This window comes from Mustela erminea, chromosome 8 (assembly GCF_009829155.1).
Source record: "Mustela erminea isolate mMusErm1 chromosome 8, mMusErm1.Pri, whole genome shotgun sequence".
Classification (NCBI taxonomy): Eukaryota; Metazoa; Chordata; class Mammalia; order Carnivora; family Mustelidae; genus Mustela; species Mustela erminea.
The window spans coordinates 85,897,132-85,921,801 of record NC_045621.1 but is presented as its reverse complement, the minus strand read 5'-3'; the positions used below and the strand labels follow the sequence as shown (position 1 = coordinate 85,921,801).

Here is a 24,670-nt window from a genome sequence, read left to right as displayed (position 1 = left end):
ATGTGAAATTTAAAGCAGTTATGCTAGATAAATATCTAGGCACTTTTTTTTTTTCCTGGAGTTTTTGTTCCTATAAGCAAGGGGAGATAAACTGTTACATAAGTGTAACTATGCGAGCATAGCTTTTGTAGCTGAACTTCGAAAAAGGTTCGAAGGTGACAAGCCCAATCAGATCTGAATGGAATGATTTTCCTGAGCTGTTCTATTATAATAGTAAAATTCCATAATATAGCATCATCACCATTTCTTGATTGGGTTTGGTTATTCTCATTTTCCTCAATCAAAGAAAATAATGCCCACGAGAAAAAAGAAACATAAGAATGTTACAGAATATCCTGTTAAATCGTTTTTTTTTTTTTTAAACAGATACGGTAGCGAGGCTTAAATAGGAGGCTTCCAGATGGGTAAGGCCAGTTATTGGGACTTCAGACACACCATTTCTGTTACCATTCAAACACATAAGATCAACCTGCAGTCAGTTCTCCCAGGAGGGCAGAAAGAGCAGTGTTGCTAAAACATGGAAGGGACACTGTGAATCGATCCTATTCAAACATTTTAAGGATTTTAGAAGCTACGCTTACCTGTTCAAAACAGAGTTTTTATTTTTAACACAAGTCAACCAAATGAGGCAGAACAAGCTTAATGTTTAGCCAGAGGCATGCAAATCAAAAGGGATCATTTAAAATGTAGGTCCAATATTGTAGTATCAATCCAGTTTATTTTATACCTATACAGACGTGTAATATGTCTTTTTGATTTAAAAAAAAATGCTTACTTAGATTTCAGAAACTAGTAGCAGCTTATAAAAATACTCTAAGTACGTGAAGGTATTATATGACAAATGAAAGAAAAACACACTTCCTTTACTCTGACTTAGATCCTATATGAAAAAAAAAATTCTGAGTAAAACTAGGTGAAAAATGGAATTAAAATTGCTGAGATGTTTAATAATGTATAATTAAAATGCTACGATTTCATTCACTTTTTTGTGGAACATAAAAATGAAACTAAAGTCAAGTTAAAGTGCAAATAAAATTTCTAAATTAGAAATTAACACACTCATTCGATCGTGAACATAAGACTATTAAATCATATTAGAAGAGACCATCAAAAAATCATTTAGACCTCAATTAAAGCTATTACCATTAAAAGATCTGCATCTTCAAAATGCCATGAAAAATTAATAATGATTGCCAATCAAAGCAATATCGTTTCTCTAAGGGGTTATTATAGAAAGAAATCACTTAAAACCAACCCCCCACCTGATCTGTCCCTGGCTTGTGCGTCACCATATGCCGCTCGAGCTGGGTGCGGTAGGCAAACGTGTAGCTACAAAGAGGGCAGGAAAAGTTCTCTTCGTTCTTCTCGTGGCGGTACTTGATGTGCTCCTTCAGTGATGTCAAGCGCTTGTAGCCCCGGTCGCAGTAGGGGCAGGTCAGCAGTTGGGCAAAAGCATCTGGAGTTCCAGGTGGCAGGTCTGTAGCCGAGAGACGAGAGGGAGAGAAGCAGGCCAAAAGGTCAGTAAATCAATGGCAGCTAATGGGCTGCCTGCCCGGGCTGGTATGACAGGAATCACTGCAATCTGCTCCACGAGAGCGCCATCATCGCGCTCGGCCTCCGCGCCCGCCGGTCCCCTCGCACACCCGGCGCGGACTTGTCGGAATCAGCTCACACTGCGCTGGGAAGTTAATTAATTACTGGCGCTTTTGGGGGGAAATTTAAACAGCTGATAAATGAGGAAATTCTCTTTAGGTGACTGACAGTTCGTGGTAAAAACCTTTGGTCACATGCGACTCGGGAATTCACAGCCGGCCAGAGAGCTGTTTCAGGTGTCAGTAAACAAGAAAGGGAAGGCGAGGGGTCACTCTTTCTCAACTTTTTTTTTTTTTTTTTTTTTGGTTCCTCAAAAGTGAAATATTTCAGAAACATTGGAATCAATTTCGATATTTTTATCTCTTAGAAATAGGCTCTAATTGTTCTTGTTCTTTATTGGATGTACAAATGACACAAATTTGCTGACAAAAAAAAATTTCACAATACCCTAAAATTACAGTTCTAATCTTTGCTCATGAAATTCCATGCCTCTGCAGCTGTTCTTCAAATTTTAAGGTAAACACCCAGGCATGTAGTGCATTTGTAATTGTAACAGCTGCAGAGGTCAGTGTAGTGGCTAAAAATGAATTACAGCCTCACCATTTTCTTCTTGCCCATTGGCCTCTGGCGTGCCAAGGCGAGACAGCTCCTCGGGGGCTTCTGGGTAAATAATGGCTGTGTCACTGCGCTGAAGGTACTCCTCGATGCTGACTGCATGGCCATCGCGTTCCTCCAGTTTTCTTTTGGCAAAGTATTCCTCAAAGTCTGATGTGCAATTTGCATTCTTAACTGAAATCATAAGAGGACATCATAAATATCTTTGTGGGGCCTCCTTCCCAGGGGCCCAAGCCCATTCATGTCATTGTTAGTACGGAATATTGACTTGCAAAAAGACAGCAAATAGCTACTTTATTTGTGTCGCACATGACCAGTCATTGACCGAAGGCTTATTCTTGTCATATATGCAAAAAAAAGGAGGACACTTTGCTTTACGTTAAATAGGCACATCTTGTTTTCCTCTTCCTAGAATACCGTTCCACATAATTCACAAAGAATGAAAGACAGTTTCAAATGTTTTTGTTTGTTTGTTTGTTTTTAGGGAAAATTAAAAAAATAAAAAACAGAGCTACATTCTAAGATCCATAAACATGAGAGATAATAGGAGCTCAAAGCCACTTTAACAGTCTATATAAAACTTCCTTTTCTTTTAAGAAAGGTATATTTAATTTTTTATTGTCCACTAAACTTAACGTGCCTAACCACAGATACATCCTGTTGCTAAATATAAGCTTTTAACCTTCCACTCTCTGCACATCACAGATGGCCAAGACTACACAGTCTGACACAGATGCGAAAGGATAGATATTCCTAGAGAGATAATAATGGGACTTTGTTAAAAAATCATGGGATGCGACACTTTATCTTTTCCTATAATTTCAAGATTTAGCTCAGTATTTTAAAGCTGCCTGAAAGTAAAATGAAGCTCACAAATAGAAGTGAATTAAAATTAGCAGAAATATTTAATAAAAGCAAAAGAAACTGGCTATATTATTGTGTGATTTTGATATGATTTTTAACTTTTGTAATTATGACTCTGTTCCCATGAAATGAATAAGAGCTGCAAATCAATTTTAGCAACCGTGTCACAAGCCTTTGTATATTTGAAACCTCTAGATATGTTTCGGAAATAAGTTGTGGCTTAAGTAACCTAAATAAACATTTTTATGCATAAGACAGTGTTGGGAGTGTGCCTGCTACTATAAGTAGATGAATAAAAGTCCTTTGCGAGTACAACTAATGGTGGAGAGCTGCTTTCATAGTTTCTGAGAGCCGTTAATCTTGATTCCCCTATATTCTTCACCTCACCTGCTCTGCCATGAAAGATATTACAGTATTTGCCATACTAATTATTTCTGACCATTTGTGGCAGGGTGATGTTCACGCAAGCCAGTCAATTTTTCTTTTTATTTTCATTTTAATTGTTGCTTTCACTGCTATGAACTTGTGGATTATAGATGAAAAGAACAGAGAGTGGAACCTTCCATTAATTCAACAAGTACTGAATGACTGTATATGGTAGGTGCCATGTCTTGTTTCGATAAGCAAAAAACAGAGGCAGTTTCATCCTTCAGGAAGACACGAGAACAATCAGTACAACTGGTATATTCTCCAAAATAAAAATATTACACACTCACATAAGTGTTAGGGGAGGACATTGTGTGGTAGTTTGAAAGAAGCAGCAGGGGGACCTGATGGAGACTAGAAGATCAGGAAAACTTTAATTGAGAAGGCACAGAGTTTTCTAGCTGTAGAAGCTGGGGCAGAGCCGCTTGTGCAAGGATGCAGGGCCTGGAAGGAGCATGGTGTCTTTCCCCATCCAAAGAGACAGAGCTGATGTGCCCACAGTGGGAGGGAAGCAATATGATGCGAGGGTGGAGAAGCAGGAAGGAACAAGAACATGTGGCATACGGTAGACCTGTTACGGATTGGGGTTTTATTCTAAGAGAAACAGGAAGCCATTGACAGGTATTAAGCAAGAAGATGACTGGATGAAATTGTGAATTATCAGCATTTTTAAATGACAACTTTGGCTATCGTATGATAGGGACTGCAGGAAAAGAAAAGTTGATTCTGAGAATCCAATTGGGAGTTTCTTGCCATAAACGAAGCAAAGGTAAAGGTTAAGGAATTGGTGATGGAGACTGTGAGAAGTGGCTGGATTTGAGATATTTAACAAGTAAAATCACTAGGCATGGGGGAAGGATTGGGTGTGTCAAGGAAGGGGAGGCTAAGACCTTATCCTAGGTTCAGGCTTTCCAAATTTGATGGATGACAGGTGACAGCCACCAAAGCACGGAGTACCAGAATTCTAAAAGCACTTGAAACTATGAACTAATACATTGTATCAAATAAAAGGAAACTGGGGAGCATCACACTTTGTAGACTATTAAACTAAATGCTAAGAATCCTGAGTGGCGTGATCTCAAAACTTTCCCTTTTGCCACTCCAACTTCTGATAAGTTGAATAAGAGCAACAGTCTGATTGCAACACCTATATTTCCTTCAAATAAAGGTTTGGAATGTATAATAGTAGATTATGATTTTATATCTTGAAATTTGTTTAAACCTTCTCAGAATCTTGTCTTTAACTCTTTTATTTATTTATTTACTAAGATTTCTTTTTTAAGTAAACTCTGCACCCAATGTGGGACTCGAACTCACAACCCCAAGATCAAGAGTTGCATATTCTACTAATGCAGCCAGCAGGCACCCCCAAGTCTTAAATCTTTCAGAAGAACATGAACATTGATTAAGATCAATCAAATTTCTGTTAGATGCTCATGATGCCATAGATGCTTTCTAAATGGTATTTATTGGTAGTGAACATGATGGTGTCATTCAACTTGAACCATTAAGTCTCTAGAGAGTATAAAGAACTGCCATCTTGCACAAACTATTTGTTCACTGTTTTGGATCATCAAAATGACTTTACATCTATTGAAAAATCACCTTTTGTTTTTAACGCAAGAAGAGATAAAGGGGACAAGATGGTGGATCAAAGATGAACCTCTTTTGAGCAAATTGACTGATTTGACCAGGGACTGACTTTCTTTTTCAGCTCTATAGCAGTGGAAAGTCACATAACCACTCCTTTCTGAACCCAGACCTATTTGAATGTTGTCAGATGTTTAAGGCATGACTTATTTTAGCTTTTAAAGAACACTGATCCACTTGATGATCCTTAGTGCAACCTAGTAAACATGGATGGATGGACATTTTAACATCCTACTTTTATCTTGATATTTCAGCAACTATTTGAATTATCTGGCTATCTTTTCATGGATTTTCATTTGCATATGAATGCTGCCATCAGAAATGTAACCAAATGCAAATTCGATGGGATTTGCATTAATAGCCTTTTGGCTTCAATAGGAGGAAAATTCTGATTTTTCTGGATAGGCAAACTAAACTGCATCTAGAAACAACACTACTGGTATTTGGAGATGCAGTTCACTTGCTAGATCAAATCTGCCTATGCTAGATTTCTGTGTCAAGTGTGATAGAGACAAAAGACCTCAAATCACATGCTCTCTTTAAAGATCATCTTTGATCATCTTTGTATGCTGAGCTTTGAGTATATTGCCTAGAAATCAGTAGGCTTTCAAGAATCATTTACAGAATGAATGCGGAATAAATTATGTGTTTAACACTAACCTTGGTGTAGAAGTCTTCTAGTAAAAGGAAGCATAAGATAAGATACCCACAGTTGAGCTAGGAATTCAGACCTGCTATTCAGGCAATTCTAGAATTATTACAATTATGTGATTAATTGTGTAATGATGATCATATATCCTTGAAAGAGTTCAGTAGAGTTCAGGTAGGTATTTGAAAAGAATTTCATGAAGAAGACAGCACTCAATCATTTAAATCTATTTACTCTATCAAGATTTTCTACATGTGGTACACATATGCTACGAGCTGTACATCTAATATATGTAGAGCCACTTAAGTGGGCTATATACTAGACTTCCATGAGCTAGCCTAGGCATAACCAACCCAGAAATAATGTGTTTTCTTACTTGGTGTTGTGATGGGTACTTTTAATATATGGTTTTCTTGCCCAGTTCTACAACATTCTCCTTTGCCTAGGAATGACTCCCCCATATTCTCTATTGTCAAACTTTATGGTACCCAAGGGAGTTGCACTGTTATTGCATGATTCTGCTCCCCTAGTCACAATAGATTAGTTGGCACCTAAAGTGAACCTATCTTAGTCCTCCATTCTCTAAGCCAAAGTCCAGAGGTAGCCAATGGATCCAACTGAGTCAGCAAATCTTTCTTATAATTTTAGGACCGTTCCAAAGGGAGTATCAAGGGAGTCTGTTTTCTTCAAGTGACTGTATCTATAAGATGTAGAACAAAGAAACTGATATATCCCATGTAGGGTAAGAAGATTTATGAAGAAAGAGACTGAAGCAGGTGTGCAGAGAAAAGAGAAAAGCAAAGACAAGATGGCAAGCCCTGACAGTACATTTCTAGATATATGTGCTCCTGAGGCCAAGCTATACCTGTGTCCTTCCAGTGGCTCTGTTGTGAAACCTCCTTAGATTCTGGGAGCTGGAAAAAACCCTTTTCTACCTCAGGCTATGTGTGTTTCAATCTCTGAGATTCAAAATCATCCTAATTGTTATATTTGAACCAATAATGGGATTAAATTTTGGTTACTCAAACTTGCTGAGGAGAATGAAGTTTTGGTTCTGTACAGAAGTTTACATTTTTGGTTTTTACAAAGGTTTTGTAATACTGTATTGTGGACACAGGAATGAGGTAGAAAATTCACTACAAAGTTATAGAATTCCCCACTGCATTCTTCTAGTATAAAATCAACCTCATTTTCCTTTTTTTTTTTCCCCCCCTGTAATCCTCTCCACTCCTTGGTCTCCTTGGAAGAACTTCCAAAACACACTGACAAAGGATATTTGCATGATATTTATGATCAAACCTTAACAAAAATTCACAAGAAACCTCAAAGTAATTTCTTTCCATGCTTTCTCCAGGGATTTTACATTTAGTTCTAAAATTTACTCTAGTATCTTACAAATATCTAAACCTCCCCTAAGATTAGGTAAACTTTTCTATATCTAAAACAAAAAACTTCATTAATTAAAAAGGTTTCTTCAACCCCATGTGTATTTTAATATTGTTAGGATAAATTTTTAGGTTGCTTCAAGTTAGAAAAGCCTCACGTTTCTTGTAAATATGTTCACTCTTACTAATGTTGCTTATTAATGATACTTTCACAAATACTTTTATGTCTCTTAGATATTGATAATTTTAGGTAATGATAGTCATCAATTTGGATTGACTTTTCAAGTTATTGCTTAAAAAACAAGCAATGTAGATAGAACTCTAAATGAAAGAGATGTATTGGTCTTCAACTCAGGCACCTCCCATAACAGAGTTTTTAGGACACTTTCTCAAAGATACTTAAAAGTATGTTTTGGGGCACCTTGGTGGCTCAGTGGGTTAAAGCCTCTGCCTTCGGCTCAGGTCATGATCCCAGGGTCCTGGGATCGAGCCTCATATCAGGCTCTCTGCTTAGTGGGGAGCCTGCTTCCTCCTCTCTCTCTGCCTGCTTCTCTGCCTACTTGTGATATCTGTCTGTCAAATAAATGAATGGCTAAAATCTTAAAAAAAAAAAGTATGTTTTGCTTAGTGTTTACAAATAGTTAAATCATAATGAGACCTTGATACTTATTCCTTCTCTTTTTCCTTTTTTCTCTATTTACTTTCATCCCTTCGCCATTTATTTTCTTTATTTGTAATGAGCATGTGTTCATGTAGGAAGGCAGGTATTCTACTATAACTGATATGTTTTCCATTTTCCATTTCATTTAAAAATTGAAGAAATATGTTTGAATATTATGCCAAGCCATTTTAATGAACATAAAATGAATAAGTAATTCTTCCAGAAAAGAAAACATCTTGGAGGATCTAGAAAAGCTGAAGTAAATACATGTAAAAAAAAAGGGGCGGTTGAATCATTCATCCATCCCACTGCTTAATAACTATTTATTGAGTGCCTACTAATGTCAGAGAGTGTGCTTTGGGATGAGGACACAATGGTGTTGATTGATAATTGTTTTCCTGATTCTGTGATTCACATATTGAGAGATATATACATGAAATGGCTGTGCTTCTACAATATACAGACATATAAATACATAATGTATAAATGTATGAATATATACATAAATGTATATAAAGAATATATATGTATATAAGTATACATATATGGATACTTCTCAGTATAATATAGAAATATGTACTTGTCATATAATTTGACTTTTATTTGTCAAGGCAAAGGGACCCGGAGAAGCAATCACAAATCTAGGTAACTGTATTCATCATCTTTTAAAAACATAGTCTTTTTACTGACATTCTAGATGATAAGAAAACATAGGAAATTGCTTTTAATTTAGTCTTCTGTATTGAATTTTTAAAGAAGCCCACATAGGGGAAGGGAGGGAAAACTTAATGGGAAGTCATCAGAGAAGGACACAAACCAGGAGAGACTCTTAACTCTAGGAAACAAACTGAGGGTTGCTGGAGGGGAGGTGGGGGCAGGGCGGGGGATGGGGTAACTGGGTGATGGGCATTACGGAGGGCACGTGATGAGTACTGGGTGTTATAGGCAACTGATGAATTATTGAACATTATATCTGAAACTAATGATGTATTATATGTTGGCTAATTGAATTTAAATAAAAAAAGATAAAGAAGCCCATCCTCAGCATTTGTTGAGGTATATAAATTCTCATGGCTACTTTGTTTAAAGTTGACTAATTAATGAACATAAGCATTTTTTTATCATTAAAAATGATAAAAAATGCATTTTTTTATCATTAAAAATGCATGTGTGCCTTTCTGTAGAAGGCTTCCAAAATACATATTGGCACCAGATATTTAAAAACAACCGTAAGGGAAGAGGACGATCTTTTTCTCATTACACAGCTACGCAGGCAGCCCAGCAGAGCGCCCCACTGCTACAGAGGTGTGTGCAAAGCCAGCGAAGCCTCCTCCAGAGAGACAAAAGTTTTCTTTTCTTCTTGGGAACTACCACAGCGCCTGGGTGGGTCTCTCCACGCCTGCTCTGACAAGGCTTTCTCCAGAGAACGCATGCTCAGAGGCCAGTGAGGGCCCCTGATGTGTAAGAACTTTAAGAGAGAGAGAGGCAGAACGAACGGGGGATGGGAATCTGGGAACCCGTAGTACTCTGCACCATCAAATATCTCCCTCCACAGCAGGAAGCAGCCCAGTCAGGGACACAGTCTAATTTTAAAGTGAGGTTTTATATTAAGGGACTGTGAATATCAAAATTTATAGAGACCACTGACCCTTAGGCAGTTTTGATTGCTATGTATAGAGACAGAATCTAAGACTTTCAAAGGAAGCATCCCAAGTAAGTTCCTATGTATTTATTTTTCACATTACTGTGTAATTGAAAATTTTGGAATTGGTATCTTACTGAAAAGAATCTTAGACTGTGTTATTATATTTTTGAAGGGCTTATAAAGTAAGGTGTTTTGCCTGGCAATTCAGTACTCTTCTTAAATGCTTTTTGTACACACACAAAAACCTAAGGATGCTCTAGGACAGTGGTTTTCAAAATGTGGCCTCAAAAAAAGGGGGGGGGTGGTCTCCAGGCCAGCAGGATCAGTAGTACCTGAGAATTTGTTAAAAAACGGAACCAGAGGCGCCTGGGTGGCTCAGTGGGTTAAGTCTCTGCCTTTGAATTCAGGGTACTGGGATTAAGTCCTGTATCGGGCTCTCTGCTCAGCAAGGAGCCTGCTTCCCCCTTCTCTGCCTCTCTGCCTACTTGTGATCTCTCTTTCTCAAATAAATAAATAAATAAAATCTTTAAAAAACAAAACAAAACAAAACAAAAACCGGAATCAGCAGTCTCTGTTGACAAGCCTATCAGGGAATCGGATGCACACCCAGTTTACGAATCAATGCCCTGGGAATTCAGTTATCTCCATCACCTGGCTAAATTAAGGTATTTGGTGACATGGTTTTGGGAAGCAGCTCAGAATTAATCTCTTATCACGTGGCCTTCCTGACCCTCAACCTGAGCTCAGAATTTCCTTCCGCACGTGTCCATCTGCATATCTCAATCACTGAACTTAAGCACAGCACATTATATCCCTTTAAATACATATCTGTGAGCTGATTGTGTTTTATTCAGCTTTGTAGCACCAGTGCCTAGTACAGTGCCTGACACACAGCTAATCCTCAATAACTGAATGATCAGACCAGGTTCAGGGTCATTGGGCAACCCATTTTGGCTCAGCCACTTATGATTTTTAATCTCAGTATCCCTATCTGTAAAATGAGCTAGTAAATGCTTTCTGAGGTATCCCTGAAATTTCAGAATTCCATACTTCCAATAAATTAGTTACCCTAATTAACTTGCTTTTTTATTCACTGTCTAGGTCTAAAGAATTTCATCTATATTCTTGTCAGTTAAAAACTCAAAGCAACATAGCTTTCTGATGGAGGAACCATAGACACAGATGAAAATTTTGGAGGTGACTAGAAACCACTGACAACATCACAAGGAAAACAGTGCTTTTTAAACATTTGTTGAGTGAATGAAGGAGACACTCAAGAAGGTTGGGATATCAGTTATCTGTTGTGGGAACCCTTGCTATGAAGTGGAGATATAGCCGCTCCTAATCACAAACAAAGCTAATAAAACCGCAACATTCATTAGCCAGGAAGTGCCAGGCTCTTCTTAAACGCTGATTATGGTCGGCAAATGACCCTCCTGTCTCACCTGCCAAGGGCTAGCTACATCTGTTTTTCTCTCTTCAAAACCCACCTTTTCCTCTATTTTATTTTTATAAACTTACCGAATGGGGTTAACTACACATTTTTTTAAAGATTTTTATTTATTAGTTTATTTGACAGAGAGAGAGAGAGAGATCACAAGTAGGCAGAGAGGCAGGCAGAGAGAGAGAGGGAAGCAGGCTCCCCGCTGAGCAGAGAGCCTGGTGCGGGGCTCAATCCCAGGACCCTGTGATCATGACCTGAGCCGAAGGCAGCGGCTTAACCCACTGAGTCACCCAGGCGCCCCCTCTACACATTTTTAAATGATGATTTGCATGACCTCTCTGGATGACAAAACTCTTCCAACATGTAAGAATGTGACAGATAGTATAAACAAGAAGAAAATGACATGCCTTATAATAATTTGATTCTCTGCATGTTGAGTACTTAGGTACTGAATTATCTGATAAACAGATCTTGCACAATTGATTAACCCTATATATCCACTCAACTCTAGTTGAGAAATAACTTAAGATTAAACTTGTGTGGCTTTCATTACCCATACCAGAAACCTAGTTAATTTTAAAAAAGCTTAATTTAGGGGCACCTGGCTGGCTAGTTAATGGAGCATGCAACTCTCATTCTCAGGGTCATGAATTCAAGTGCTGCATTGGGTGTGGAGATTACTTAAATTTTAAAAAAAGGATTAAAAAATTTAAAAAAATTTAATTTAAACTCCATGCAAGAATAATAAGTGGAATTGGAAGTTATTAAACCAAGAGGATAATAATGGTACAGAAATGTTCTTACCCTTTCCCCCTCTTTCTTCAAAGCTAATGGTGCGATGCATAGAATTTGTATTTAAAAAGGTCAAACCACTTGCTAGCCTCCTAACCTTCTCATTAGTATCATCAATTTAGGTGGGTTATACCTTCAACCATGGTGTTTCTTGCTCAGGCAAGATTTTCAGTCTTGATCTAGAGATTTCCAACCGCTCTGGAGACACCTCAGAAGAATCTGGTAAACCTGGACATAGTCGGCATTTCCCTGTGGTAGTTCAGATGGTAAATCCCTGATTCCCCCCCACCCCACACCCATTCTGGCTTATCCTATGCTATTATCCTAATGCATTTTGTGAGCTATAAGCAGAGCTGGCTACAGTGGGGCCCAGAGAGTCTGGGGCAAAATGACAACAGCAGAACATTAAACCAAAGTCAAAGCTCTAACAAACACAGGGCCCTGGGTGTAATACCATGAGGCAGGACCTCCCCCTCCTGTGCCAACTAGCTCAGCCAGTGCTTTGTTGTGTTTGTTCAGGCTTCCCAGTAACAGATCATTAGCAGAAAGGGTAGGGTAGGGTGGAGTTCAAAATTCTAGTCTAATTTCCTCATTTAACAGATGATACAACTAAGGTATAGTGAGGTTTATGATTCATACAAAGTTAGACAAATAATTTCTGGAAAAGCTTGATGGAGAATTCATATATCCTGACTCTTAACCCACTGCTCTTTCCACTGTATCATAGTGACTCAATATGTGAAAGAGAAAGAGAGAGAACCCCATTTTTTCAGTTTTTCAGTATGCCCAAATGATTTGACATGATTTGAATACATCTTAGATGCTGACAAGGTTGCTGACATAAAATTAGTATGGGGAAAGCCATGGTAAATTCTCACATCAATATAAATAAAATACAGCGTTTTAAACTTTTCTTTTTTTCTCAGTTTTTCCTTTCATGTTCCTGCTCTCCATTTTTTTCACTGGGTGATCCACATCCAAGTCTACTGGGGTAAAGTGAAAACATCCAAGTTCTTCAAATTCTCTACTCAAGATGCTTATTTATAATTTCCATTTAATATTTCAGGATTATGTTTTCCTATTTTAGATTTTTTTTAGTCATGTTTCTAAAGGCACCCAGAAAGGAATGACTTCATGAAACACCTTCCAAAGGAGAATTTTTATTAACTATTATGGTGATAGTAAATAAAAAATGTCTCAAGCTTAACTTGGAACTAGAGACCAGGAAAAAAAAAAGAAAAGAAAAAAGAAAGCCAATACCCTTTATTCATGGTTCATTTTGCTTTCCCATTCCACATATTACTTGTTTATTCCCCCACATGCTTAATGATATCCTCCTACATGCGTTCCACTTCTTCAGATTAGATGAAACTGTGTCATCCTGTCATAATACTCCATTCCTCCCAGACCTTTCCAGCACAGCCGTTCATTCCTGCTTTCATCTATCTAAGCTCACAGAGCAAAGAGGATGGGTCAACAAACTCCTCAGTTCACATGGCTGTTCCAAACCAATGTTCCTAAGTCATGCATCATCATTAATTTGTTTATTCATTTATTTATCAATTCAACAAACAACCCATTTGTCAACCATCAAGATTGCATCAACACCGCGCCCACTGAGAGGGACTACGAAGAAAAGCAAACTTAACCTCTACCCTCCAAAACCCTCCAGTTTGCAACTGTAATTTTTTGAAGCCTCGGTCATCCATTTTTGCCATCATGTTTTAACACACTACTTGCATAGCTCAGGTAAGATGACACTTGTCCTATGGTCATGTTTACGCCAGGGCTGTTTATACTATTTCTCTGGGAAACTTCATGGCTCAATAGTCCATGCGGGATTCTGGTTTCCAAGGCGTTGAGTCTCTCTAACCACAGGGATGGCCACACTTTGGTACTGGGCTTAACCCGCGACATTTCCAGCTCTGCAAACCAGAACATGAAACTCAATCTGTTTCAGCCTTCTGCCCTTTCCCACCATCCCGTTCTTTGTTCCCCTGATGTAGATTCTTCGCTGTGATAACTGGGCTCTGACAAGTCTTCACGTCCCATTTCACCAGGTCTGCTCTTACTTGCCTCAGTTGACCTCGGAGCTTGAAATTTTCCATCCCTGTCCCTATTCTTGTATCCTTCTTGCCCTGCCCAAGAACATCCAGCCCAGTTTCTTTGCTCCTAGAGTATCAAAAATGTCTAAAGAAATGTAAATAATTGTAACAGACTTGTTTCAGTCCATGTTATCCAAATGGGATCTTCTTTTGTGATGGTAATTGAAATCTCCATATATTGTCCACAGCAATTACTCTAGATTTCCATTCAAGAGTCCAGCCCTACTCCCTTCCCTTACTGTCAACTGATCATCTCTTTTCCTACTTACTTTAAAGAGTGCAGCTCACATGACATGAATTCCCTGAACTACCTTAACTTCAACCAAAATCATTCTTCCTTTTTCTTTTGATCTTATTGCTAATAACGCTGTACCTCTGCCCACAGCCAAGGCTACTCTCTAAGGCTACTTCCTCCCAAGCTACTGATAACCCAGTCTCCTTTTACATTTTCATCTTTCTCTATGCCTCACTTTTGCACAGAGTCATATTTAACAAGCCTTCTTCCTGAAGAAAACCTTCTCTGAATTTTGCAGTCTCTTAAGATACTTCTTTACCCTCGTGTCTCCAATATTTGACCCTACACTGTCAAAAACCCTCTGCAATATTGAGCATCTTTCACTTGAACCTACATGGCTTGTTGTATTTCAAATAAAACATCTTCATCCACATATTGTTATGATGCTAACAATAATGATGATAATGATGGCTAGCAACAACTGCTTATTATGTCTAACATTGTGCTAAATATTTTACACACATTTCTTATTCATCTACCATTGTTTTATTTACCCAGTTGAAGGTAAGTCCTTAATGACAGTGACCATTCATTGTATTTTTCAAATACAAAGTGTCTTAAACTTAATAGGGTCATCCTAAGTGACTATTGATCTGAATAGCTAATTAGGCTATTAATGATTTTTTGGGTAAAGTTTGCCTTCATGTCATTATTATTTTTTTTGAAGATTTTATCATTAAGTAATCTCTACACTCAAGGTGGGACTCAAACGTACAACCCTAAGATCAAGAGTTGAATGCTCCACTGACTGAGCCAGCCAGGTGCTCTGGGATATTGCATTTTTTAAGAACAAAGTTATATTTTCTATTTTCTTAAAGTTTCTTTCTCAAACTCCAGTTTAAATTCTGTATACAACAAACACCCTGACAGAAAAGAATAAAAGTAGGTATCTTAGTAAAGTGATGAATATTGTATTATTTGTTTATTTGATTGTCATTCAGGACAAAAAGAAAAACAACATACGATTCCTGATGCCAGCCAGTGATCAAAGGAAAGTCTTTGACAGATTTCATCATTATACACAAACATTGTAAATACCACTATCTCCTCCTCTATGTTTAAAAAAGGATCCCAGGTAAAGATGAAATGAAATAGAAAACTAAGCAATACGCAATTCCTTCTCCATCTTCATGTTTTGACCTCAAATGCTTTGTTGGAGCAATGAACAGACATTTGTCCTACAGCTTGTCTGCTTGGTTTTCAAAGATGTCAAAGGAATTTAATTGGCAGAGGCTCTCAAAATTGACTGGTTAAGTCCTCGCATTACAAGTTTGTTAGATATTGCATTTTTGTTTTCTAGAGAAGAAGCTAATGAGGAACCAGTATAAAGGGAGGAAACAGTTCAGAGTCCATTTATTTCTTAATGCAAAAAATTGGTTTAACACTTACCTGAGATACAAACTGGTGAAAATTGTATAATCAAATAGTGAAATAATCAAATCAGGGTGAGCAGTTAGTATATGTTAGGCACTGCATTAGGTATTATTTTTTTGATTTTATTTATTTTATTTTTTTATTATTTATTAAATTTATTTAAAGATTTATTTATTTGACAGAGAGCGAGAGAGACAGGGAGAGAGGAAATATAAGCAGGGGAAGTGGGAGAGAAAGAAGCAGGCTTCCCATGGAGCAGGGAACCCGATGCAGGGCTCCATCCCAGGTCTCTGGAATCATGACGAGAGCAGAAGGCACAGACTAAATAATCGAGCCACCAGGTGCCCCTGCACTAGGTACTTTAAAAATAATATTCCATTGGGGTGCCTGGGTGGTTCAGTCTGTTAAGCATTTAACTCTTGATTTCAGCTCAGGTCATGATCTCAGGGTTGTGAGATCATGCCTGGCATGGAACTCTGTGCTGGGTGTGAAACCTGCTAAAGATTCTCTAGCTCCAAATAAGCCAATCAGAGAAAGACAATTATCATATGATCTCACTCATAGGTGGCATTTAAGAAACAAAACAGAAGATCACAGGGGAAGGAAGGGAAAAATAAAGCAAGATGAAATCAGAGAAAGAAAGAAACCGTAAGAGACTTTTTTTGGGGGGGCACCTGGGTGGCTCAGTGGGTTAAAGCCTCTGCCTTCGGCTCAGGTCACGATCCCAGCATCCTGGGATCGAACCCCGCATCGGGCTCTCTGCTCTGAGGGGAGCCTGCTTCCTCCTTTCTCTCTGTCTGCCTCTCTGCCTACTTGTGATCTCTGTCTGTCAAATAAATAAAATCTTTAAAAAAAAAAAAAAAGAGACTTTTTTTTTAAATATTTTTACTTATTTATTGAGAGAGAGGTAGTGAGAGAGAGCATGAGCGAGGAGAAATCAGAGGGAGAAGCAGACTCCCCATGGAGCTGGGAGCCCAATGTGGGACTCGATCCCAGGACTCCAGGATCATGACCCGAGCCGAAGGCAGTCGTCCAACCAACTGAGCCACCCAGGCGTCCCCATAAGAGACTTAATGATAGGAAACAGACTGAGGGTTGCTGGAATGGAGGGGGTAGGGGTATGGGGTAACTGGGTGCTGGACATTTAGGAGGTCATGTGATGTAAAGAGCACTGAGTGTTATATAAGACTGATGAGTCATTGACCTCTACCACTGAAACTAATAATATACCATATGTTAATTAGTTGCATTTAAATTAAAATATTTCACTTGTACATAGGGAATCGTTATTTCCACTTTACTGATGTAGAAATGAATTCTTATATACTCAAGTTCATGAACTTGGTAATTGGTAAAGGCAAAATTCAAACGTTGTTTCTCTGACTCTAGACTAATCTAGAGCAGCCCAAACCAACACTTGCCTTTGATATGTAAAAGCATTCATATATTATTCTGAAAAGATTGGAAACATGTTTAATGACTACAGTTAGAGTTGATATTCTTAGTTCTTGGACAATAATTTTATTCTGTTCTGTAAGATTAGGAATTGAGACTTAAATTTTCCTTATCCAGTTTCTAGATGTAAGGTTGTCAGGTGATTTTCTTTTCCCAGCAAAGGAAGGAAAGATGCAGGTGGTTATTAATAGCCCTTCATAACTGGAGTACTAGATTGTCTGTGTAAATATAACTTACACACATTCAAAGAGGGAAACATCAGGGGCCTATTTGGGTCTTGATATGCACGTGAAATGGCATGAATGCTAATGATCACCAAGCACCTAAGACAGACCCTTGTTACTACTAGCACGTAGGCTTCATAATGCTCCTAAGTTTTTCCATTTCTCTCATCTTCTTAGAAAATAGGTTTTTTTTTCACCCTCTTAAAAATTCTACACAATAATTTTATTCTGAATTTGAATCTGATTAAAATACAGAAGGTGTAATGTTCCTTATAAAAGGACATTCTTTGTCTTCTGTGTTAAAACATACAATTTCTTTCATTTTTAAAACACTAAAACCAATATAAGAATATTAAATGCAATGTAGAGTGTTGTTAATATAAATCAGGGTTTGTGATACTTCCTGTTATAAATCAACTTTGCTGTGCTCTAATACTTTATTGTTAAAAAAAAAAAGGTGATATGCTATATTGTTGTTCTTTGTGTGTAACAGGTTGATTTCAGGGACTTAAATCCAGGTTTCACTCTCTGAAAATACTGGACTTAATCCCTCCAAGGTAATGTTTTCCTTTATTGTGGCTTCCATTCTCAGAGACTATTTCTTCTTCACCAAATGTTCATTCATTCATTCATTCATTCTACCAGTCATAACTCCTACCATGTGAGTTCACTGCTATACTGGGCACTCTGAGGCAAGAAGGAATAGTCCTTTTTTTAAAGCAAATATTTTTGGGACCCTTACTAAAGCTAATATATATATTATTTATTTAATTACTTCAACAATCCTATGAGGTAAATGGCATGATACTCTGCTCCCATTTTAGAGCTCAAGAAATCTCTTGCCCTCACAAAATTAACTAGGTAAAATAGGTACAAAGGAAAAAATAGGTAAAAAAGGAACAGTCTGACATGTTAAAATTAGTAGTGTCCACCTGAAGGCTGTGGAATTTCAGAGAAGGAAGAGATTGACATGATTTGGGGTGTTTTAGGTAGACCACGTTAAAGAAATGGAATTTGAGCTGGCCCTGAGGAACAGAAAGGTGAGTAGATTTTGGATAACTAGACAAAAAGGAGTGAGAGATTAGGGTCTCAAGGAACAGCATAGGCAGAGATTCAGAATTTGGTATAAATGTGATTCTTTTTTGATATTACCAGGAGATCTGGTCTGAGGAGAATGAAACACTTTTGATATGAAATGGATGACACTTCATACTGCTCTCTGAAGAATGCAGATTTTGCTTATGGTTCCTAAGGGGCAAGTATGAATTCTAAGAAGGGTATTTGAACAATGAGAAAAGGGTTATAGGATGAATGTGGACCCACCAAATTGAGGAGAACTGAAGGATAGAGACCAGTCAAATGTAACTGAATTTTTCTCATTTGGGAGATTAATGAAAGATGAAAATGTCTGGTTGATTATTTCACACCAGGTATCAAAATATGTCAACTTGGAAATATGAAAGGGAAGTCTACTGTTGTTTGTCTCTCATTGACTCCCTCAATTCTTTAAAAACTCCTTGTGACATAGACCATTCTAGGATCTATAGTGATCAAGTGACCAAAACCCCATACCATTTCTGTCCTCAAGTAGCTTACAATCTAGTGGGGAGAAACATACCTGCTGGCAACTAAGTATAATATGAGAGAAAACTTGTAAATGCTATAAGAAGACCCTCAAAGGAACGAGTAGTTAATCTTGAGTGGGAGACTGTAAGATGACTTTCTGGTGGAGATGGCTTTTAAGTATGGGTATGATTCTGTCAGACTGAAAAGAGTTTCTGTGTTGATGGAACATCATAAGCAAAGGCAAAGGATTATAAATGATAATCAGTCATACAGAGTTGAGGTATATACTAGCAAGTGACAGTAAAGGCAAGATGGTGTTAGATCATGAGGATGACAATCCAACTCAAATGCCAACTCTTTCAGAAAGTAGTGGAAAACCATAGGAGGTTGGGTATGAAGTGGTATGGGAGATGAGTTGCAATTATTCATGGATATTCCCAAGTGCTAGGAAAACAACTTCTAACTAACTGGTAGTGTGAAGAGTGAATTAAAGAAATGAGGGATTGAAATGGGGTTGGTGAACAAGGTATCATAATAGCTTGAATGAAAGATGAGTATTTAAATCAAAATAGTGCAAAAAATGATGGGGAGAAATAAAAGTGATATATGCTATTTGAGATAGTAGAATTCATAGTAGTTGATGACTAATTAGATAAAGTATATAGGAGTCAAAGATGATGCCATAGTTTCTAGCAGGACAGCTCCTCAGAATGGTAAAAACCTTCTGAGGTGAAAGGTTTGTCAGGTAATTTAGCTTTTATTTCCAAATCTGCCACCAGTTAGCTATGTGGCGTTTTTTACTACTGTTTCCTCAACTATCAAAATACAATTAAGAAATTGTTCTATAGTATAACTTTCAATTTTAGAATTCTGTGATTCAATTCAATTAAACTCTTCCCATTGCTTCTTGTAGTTTTAAACTCAGCAGAGTCACTAGGAAGAAGATACTTTTAGATTCTAAAAGTCTATTCTATTTATCTAGATGAACTTAATTTTTGTTATTTAATGTGTGGAGCTGAGAAGGAAATTCAGAGGTTTTTACTTACTTTTAGTTAGGAATGAAATCTGTGTGTTGAATATAAGTGAGAAGTACTGGAGACAGTGACTTTGTCTTTCCTTCACAACTTATTCCCATTAATAATAATACTTTTTATCAGAAAATTTGCGTGATGTGTTTAGAATTTATCTATTTCAATATCTATTGGCTCTTTTTTTTTTAAAGGTTTTATTTATTTATTTGACACAGAAAGAGATCACAGGTAGGCAGAGAAGCAGGCAGAGAGAGAATGGGAAGGAGGCTCCCTACTGAACATAGAACCCGATGTGGGGCTCAATCCCAGAACCCTGAGATCATGACCTGAGCTGAAGACAGAAGTTTAACCCCCTGAGCCACCCAGATGCCCCTCTATTGGTTCTGTTTTGATTAGAAAAGAAAAATGGTATCTGATAGTAAATTAATTCCATATTTATTCATTAAAAATATATTTAGAGTCTATTAATTTTAAGGCACTTCTAAATATAGAGAACAAACTGATGGTTACCAGAGAGGAAGTGGATTGAGAGGTTGGGTGAAATAGGTTGGGGATTAAGAGTAAGAGCGTACTTATTTTGATGAGCACTGAGTAATGTATAGAATTGTTGAATCACTGTGTTGTACACCTAAAACTAATATGACCTTGTACATTAAAAAATAGCCACAATAAATTTTTAAAAAATTAAAAAATAAGATTGAAGTAAAGTTAAAAAAAAAAAAATTAAGGTGCTCTTATAGGCAACATGGCAGCCTAAGAAACAATCCATTCTCTCAGAGTTTGCAATCTAATTTGGAAAAGACAGCACATCAATTCATAACACACTACAGAATTTATGACAAGGTTAGGTGTTTCGTTCAATTAGCATTCACTGGAAGAAGGTATCAGTGTGGGTTGGGATGGCTAGAGAAGGTCAGCCAATAGGGGGATCTTGTAGGACTTGGGTGGAGGCAAAGAGATGGTCCATTAATAAGCAATTTCAACCAGAAAAGATGACTTATTGCAATTCCCCATGTATTTAGCAACAGTTTCTGGGATAAGAAGCAGCAACTTGCAGTTGTAAAGAAATATTTATTTATTCTCCAAAAGAGCAGAGTTATAAACTGAGGATCACCAGTAAGTTCCTAATTACCAAGTCCAATGTATTCGTTCAGCACTTTTTCCTTTGTAGTTATCTGAATCTTTGATTGAATTGACCATTTGCTACTTTTTGAAACTTTCTTTCTTTGCCTTGTGGTTGGTTAATTTTTTTTTTCTATCTTAATCTTTTTTCTTTCAGTGAATTTGATTTTTCTCCCCATCCACCAAGAGCCCTGGCCTCAGCTTTCTACTTGTTTCAATAAATACACTCCCAATGGTTAATGTCATGGTCCCAAGATGTTAAATACTATCAGAATATATTTGCATCACTCTCAAATCTACGTCTTCAGCCCTGACTTCCTGTGTTTCAATTCCTCATTTCCGATGGACGTTCTTTTAGTCACATCCATATATAACTTTTATATGAAAATACTTCTGTCTAAAGACTAGCTCAAGGTCTTCTCAAAATTGGATCCTCCTTCTTTTTATCTAGAAATAGCAAGTACTGCCATGTTCTAAGCATGCAGATGTATAATCCTGAAGCCATTTTGATTCCTTCACCCAGGGATTCAACTGATTGTTAAGAAATGATGTTGCTAATTTCACCACTGTCACCACCCTAAGACAAGCATTTTATCACTTCACACCTGAGTGACTACAATGACTTCCAGTTGGTCTTTTAAAGTCTGGTTTTCCCCCACAGAAATCACGGTAGTATAACATGACACAAATTCTTTGGTCTAGTGCTTAACATCCTCCACCAGCTGGCTTCAACTTAACTGTCCAGCTCCATTTCCCATGAATTACCTCCTAGGACCCTCTGATTCAGGAGAATCCTTTATTCACTATCTTCTCTACAGATTTCACAATGTCTTTCATTGGCTTACACATTCTTCTGCTAGAAGATACTTCCTCACTTCTTCATGACCACTGAGAATATACTTAGTTCACATTTCACCTCTGTCATGGAGCTTTTCCTGAATACTCACCCCACAAGATCTCTCTTACCTTTGTAATTTGAAATAACTATATTCCTTCTATTTGTTGTGTATCGGCACCTTTTTCTTATTGTACTTTTTTTTTTTTTAAGATTTTATTTATTTATCTGACAGAGAGAGACACAGCAAGAGAGAGAACACAAGCAGGGGGAGTGAGAGAAGGAGAAACAGGCTTCCCGCTGAGCAAGGAGCCCGACCAGGACTTGATCCCAGGATGCTGGTATCATGACCCAAGCCAAAGGCAGATGCCTAACTGACTGAGCCACCCAGGCACCCCTTCTTTGTTTTTTCTTGTATGTTAGTCTCCTCTTCCAAATTAAATAATAACCATGTCTTAAACTTCCTGGCCCATCTTCCACCACAAGTGCACCAACGGTGTGCATAGAAGATTCTCAATGAATACTTACTTGTTTCTTTATTGACTGAATACACATAAACTATAAGCAATAGTGAGTAGTATTAGAAAAAGATATCTTAAAGCCTGGTGGAAATACATTTTCAGAATTTATTTTTAAATTTTTTGTACAGGAAAAATTTTTATTAATTTAGAATTCAAGTCTACAAAACAGCTAATAAATTGTCACTTTGTGGGATAAATTAATTTTTGTGACACTTTTAACATCTATAAAGTTAATAAGAATTAGAATTTATTTATGTTTGAGCTTGAAATTTAACAATTTACTTTAAAAAAAAACCCATAAAGCCATTTTTGATGCCATGAGTTGGGATATTATAGAAAGTATCAAATGTATGCTCTCTCTTTATTATTGTCTTTTTACATGAAGTTATTTTGCCTTGTTGGTACCCCTGCAACATCGATGATTAAACCTGGAAATATTCTTAAGTAGCAATTAGTGTGATCTATTTATTTTTCAGGTGGGGATACTAGGTTCCAAAGAGAGTAACTGATATTCCTTAGGTTACAATCTGGTTATTGCCAGAGCTATACCTGAAAACCAGGATTAATCTTTCTTAATTCTATACATTTTCCCTAATCCTATATTGCACAGTTTCATTTTTGTACCTGAAATTGACATACTCAAATGAGAGAAAAATTACAACAGTTGTTCATTATTTCTCTTATTTTACACCCAAGAAAGTGAATTAGTGCCTTGTAAGTTATTAATAAGGAATTCTAAATAGAAGCACAGCATGAGCAGTTTATTGTGATGTGTATCAACACAAGGGAGATATGACTATCATCTGAATTATTCACATTTCTAAAACTTCATAAAACTGTAACTTTTTTTCTCATTGGTGACTTGAGCGGATATACCGCTGTGATTTTTCGTTTCATTTTGTTTTGGAAGATAACCTTATACTGGGCACCAGGTAAATATTTGTAATGGCCATGTGAAGGATTGTTTATAACGCCAAAAATAATTAGCCTTATCCAGAAAAAGAGAGAGAAAAACAGTGAGTCAATGTACATTTGCACTGGTGACGGGAGGATGTGAGGGCAGGCATCATTCATTGTTGGGAGAGGAACACAGAATGTCACAAGTGTCCTGAAATCCCACTCCACAGCAGTTGCAGACTAAGAAGAAAACACTGCTTACCACTTTCCTACTGTAATATTTTTGGCTTCAATAAAAAGAAGTGAAATTGTCAATTTTCTCTAAAACTTCTGCCTGGAAAACGTTATTTAGAGGAGGCAGAGGGTACCCAGAATTAAAAGTGAAGAAAGAATACAAAGGAGCTCAGATGATCAATTTTTGTGAGGAATGTTCATGGAAATGTGGTTTGTCTTCCTGAAAAAACATTTACCATCTAAATTACAGCATATCATTTGAATTCTCAATCACTACTATCAAGCTGTAGCCAGGAGAGGCATATTACATTCTAATTTTGAGATTATTCATGCCGTCTTTTAAAATAAAAATTACTACCAGAAATTTGCCCAACTCGTGCGTTTAAAAAAAAAATTTATGTATCCAGTTCAGTTTTCTTAACTTTCACAGGCAAATCAGGGGTTTAAGAATGAAAGATATATTTGCTGAGAAAAACAAAATACATAAATAAAGTAAAATAAAATAGAGAGAACTCCGCTTTGAGACCAAATCAGGCAACCTGTAATGTCTGACTTAATCGCTAAGTCATGGAGCTACCGATGCATGGGCCAGAATTTCTCTTCCTGACTCACTAAATCCGCATGACACGGGGCAAGGATGATCTTGGCGTGGAAAACACAACTTACCTGTACCATTGTTAACTGTGGTCTGGATCGTGGCTTCCGGCCCCATCGTGTCATAGTCTTCCTTCATTTCTTCTGTGGGGGAAAATTATCTTTAGCATTTGAAAACTGTAGAAAGGCTTACTATACTAAGCATGCCAACCACAGGAACAAGGAAGATTCTTTTAAAGGAAACAGAGAAAAGGCTTGTTGTAACCCTCTAAACAATAACTTTGTTCAGGCAATTGAATGACTCCAATAGTGCTAGCTACACAAGAACTTATTTACTTTAAGCATTACTGCAAGCTGTGAAAAACAGAGGTGCTTATTTGGGACAAACGAAGGGCTTTTCTTCCGGTGGCAGTTCTAGTGACAAACAGGGGGAAAGATATTATTTTTTCAATACGAGTCAAAAGCAACTAAGTATTTGTACTTAGGAAGAGGCATGCCAGCTGCTGGGTCTCTGGTAACTCAGGGTGATTAGTGGCCAGTTGAACATTTCATGCTTTTTCCCCCCTTGGAGGAGCTACGATGGGGCTAATCTTTGCAGGCGTTTTTTTTTTTTTTTTTTTTTTTAAACCTAATTCTACATATCAAAACTTGAAATTCCCAGTTTATAAAATAAGCATCCCAGAGGTACTTGAA

The 24,670-nt window shown here is 37.3% G+C and overlaps 1 protein-coding gene across 9 annotated transcripts in view; it reads right to left on the bottom strand.

Annotated features, from left to right (window-relative positions):
• ZEB2 (zinc finger E-box binding homeobox 2) overlaps nucleotides 1–24,670 on the bottom strand; it is a 131,845-nt gene that overhangs the window by 13,755 nt on the left and 93,420 nt on the right. For all 9 annotated transcript variants that reach the window (XM_032356191.1, XM_032356193.1, XM_032356196.1 and 6 more), the window contains 3 exons: nucleotides 24,050–24,121; nucleotides 2,194–2,382; nucleotides 1,263–1,477 (listed from right to left, as the gene is read on the bottom strand). In XM_032356191.1, coding sequence (XP_032212082.1) covers nucleotides 1,263–1,477; nucleotides 2,194–2,382; nucleotides 24,050–24,121 — 476 coding nt within the window. The remainder of the gene's footprint in view (nucleotides 1–1,262; nucleotides 1,478–2,193; nucleotides 2,383–24,049; nucleotides 24,122–24,670) is intronic.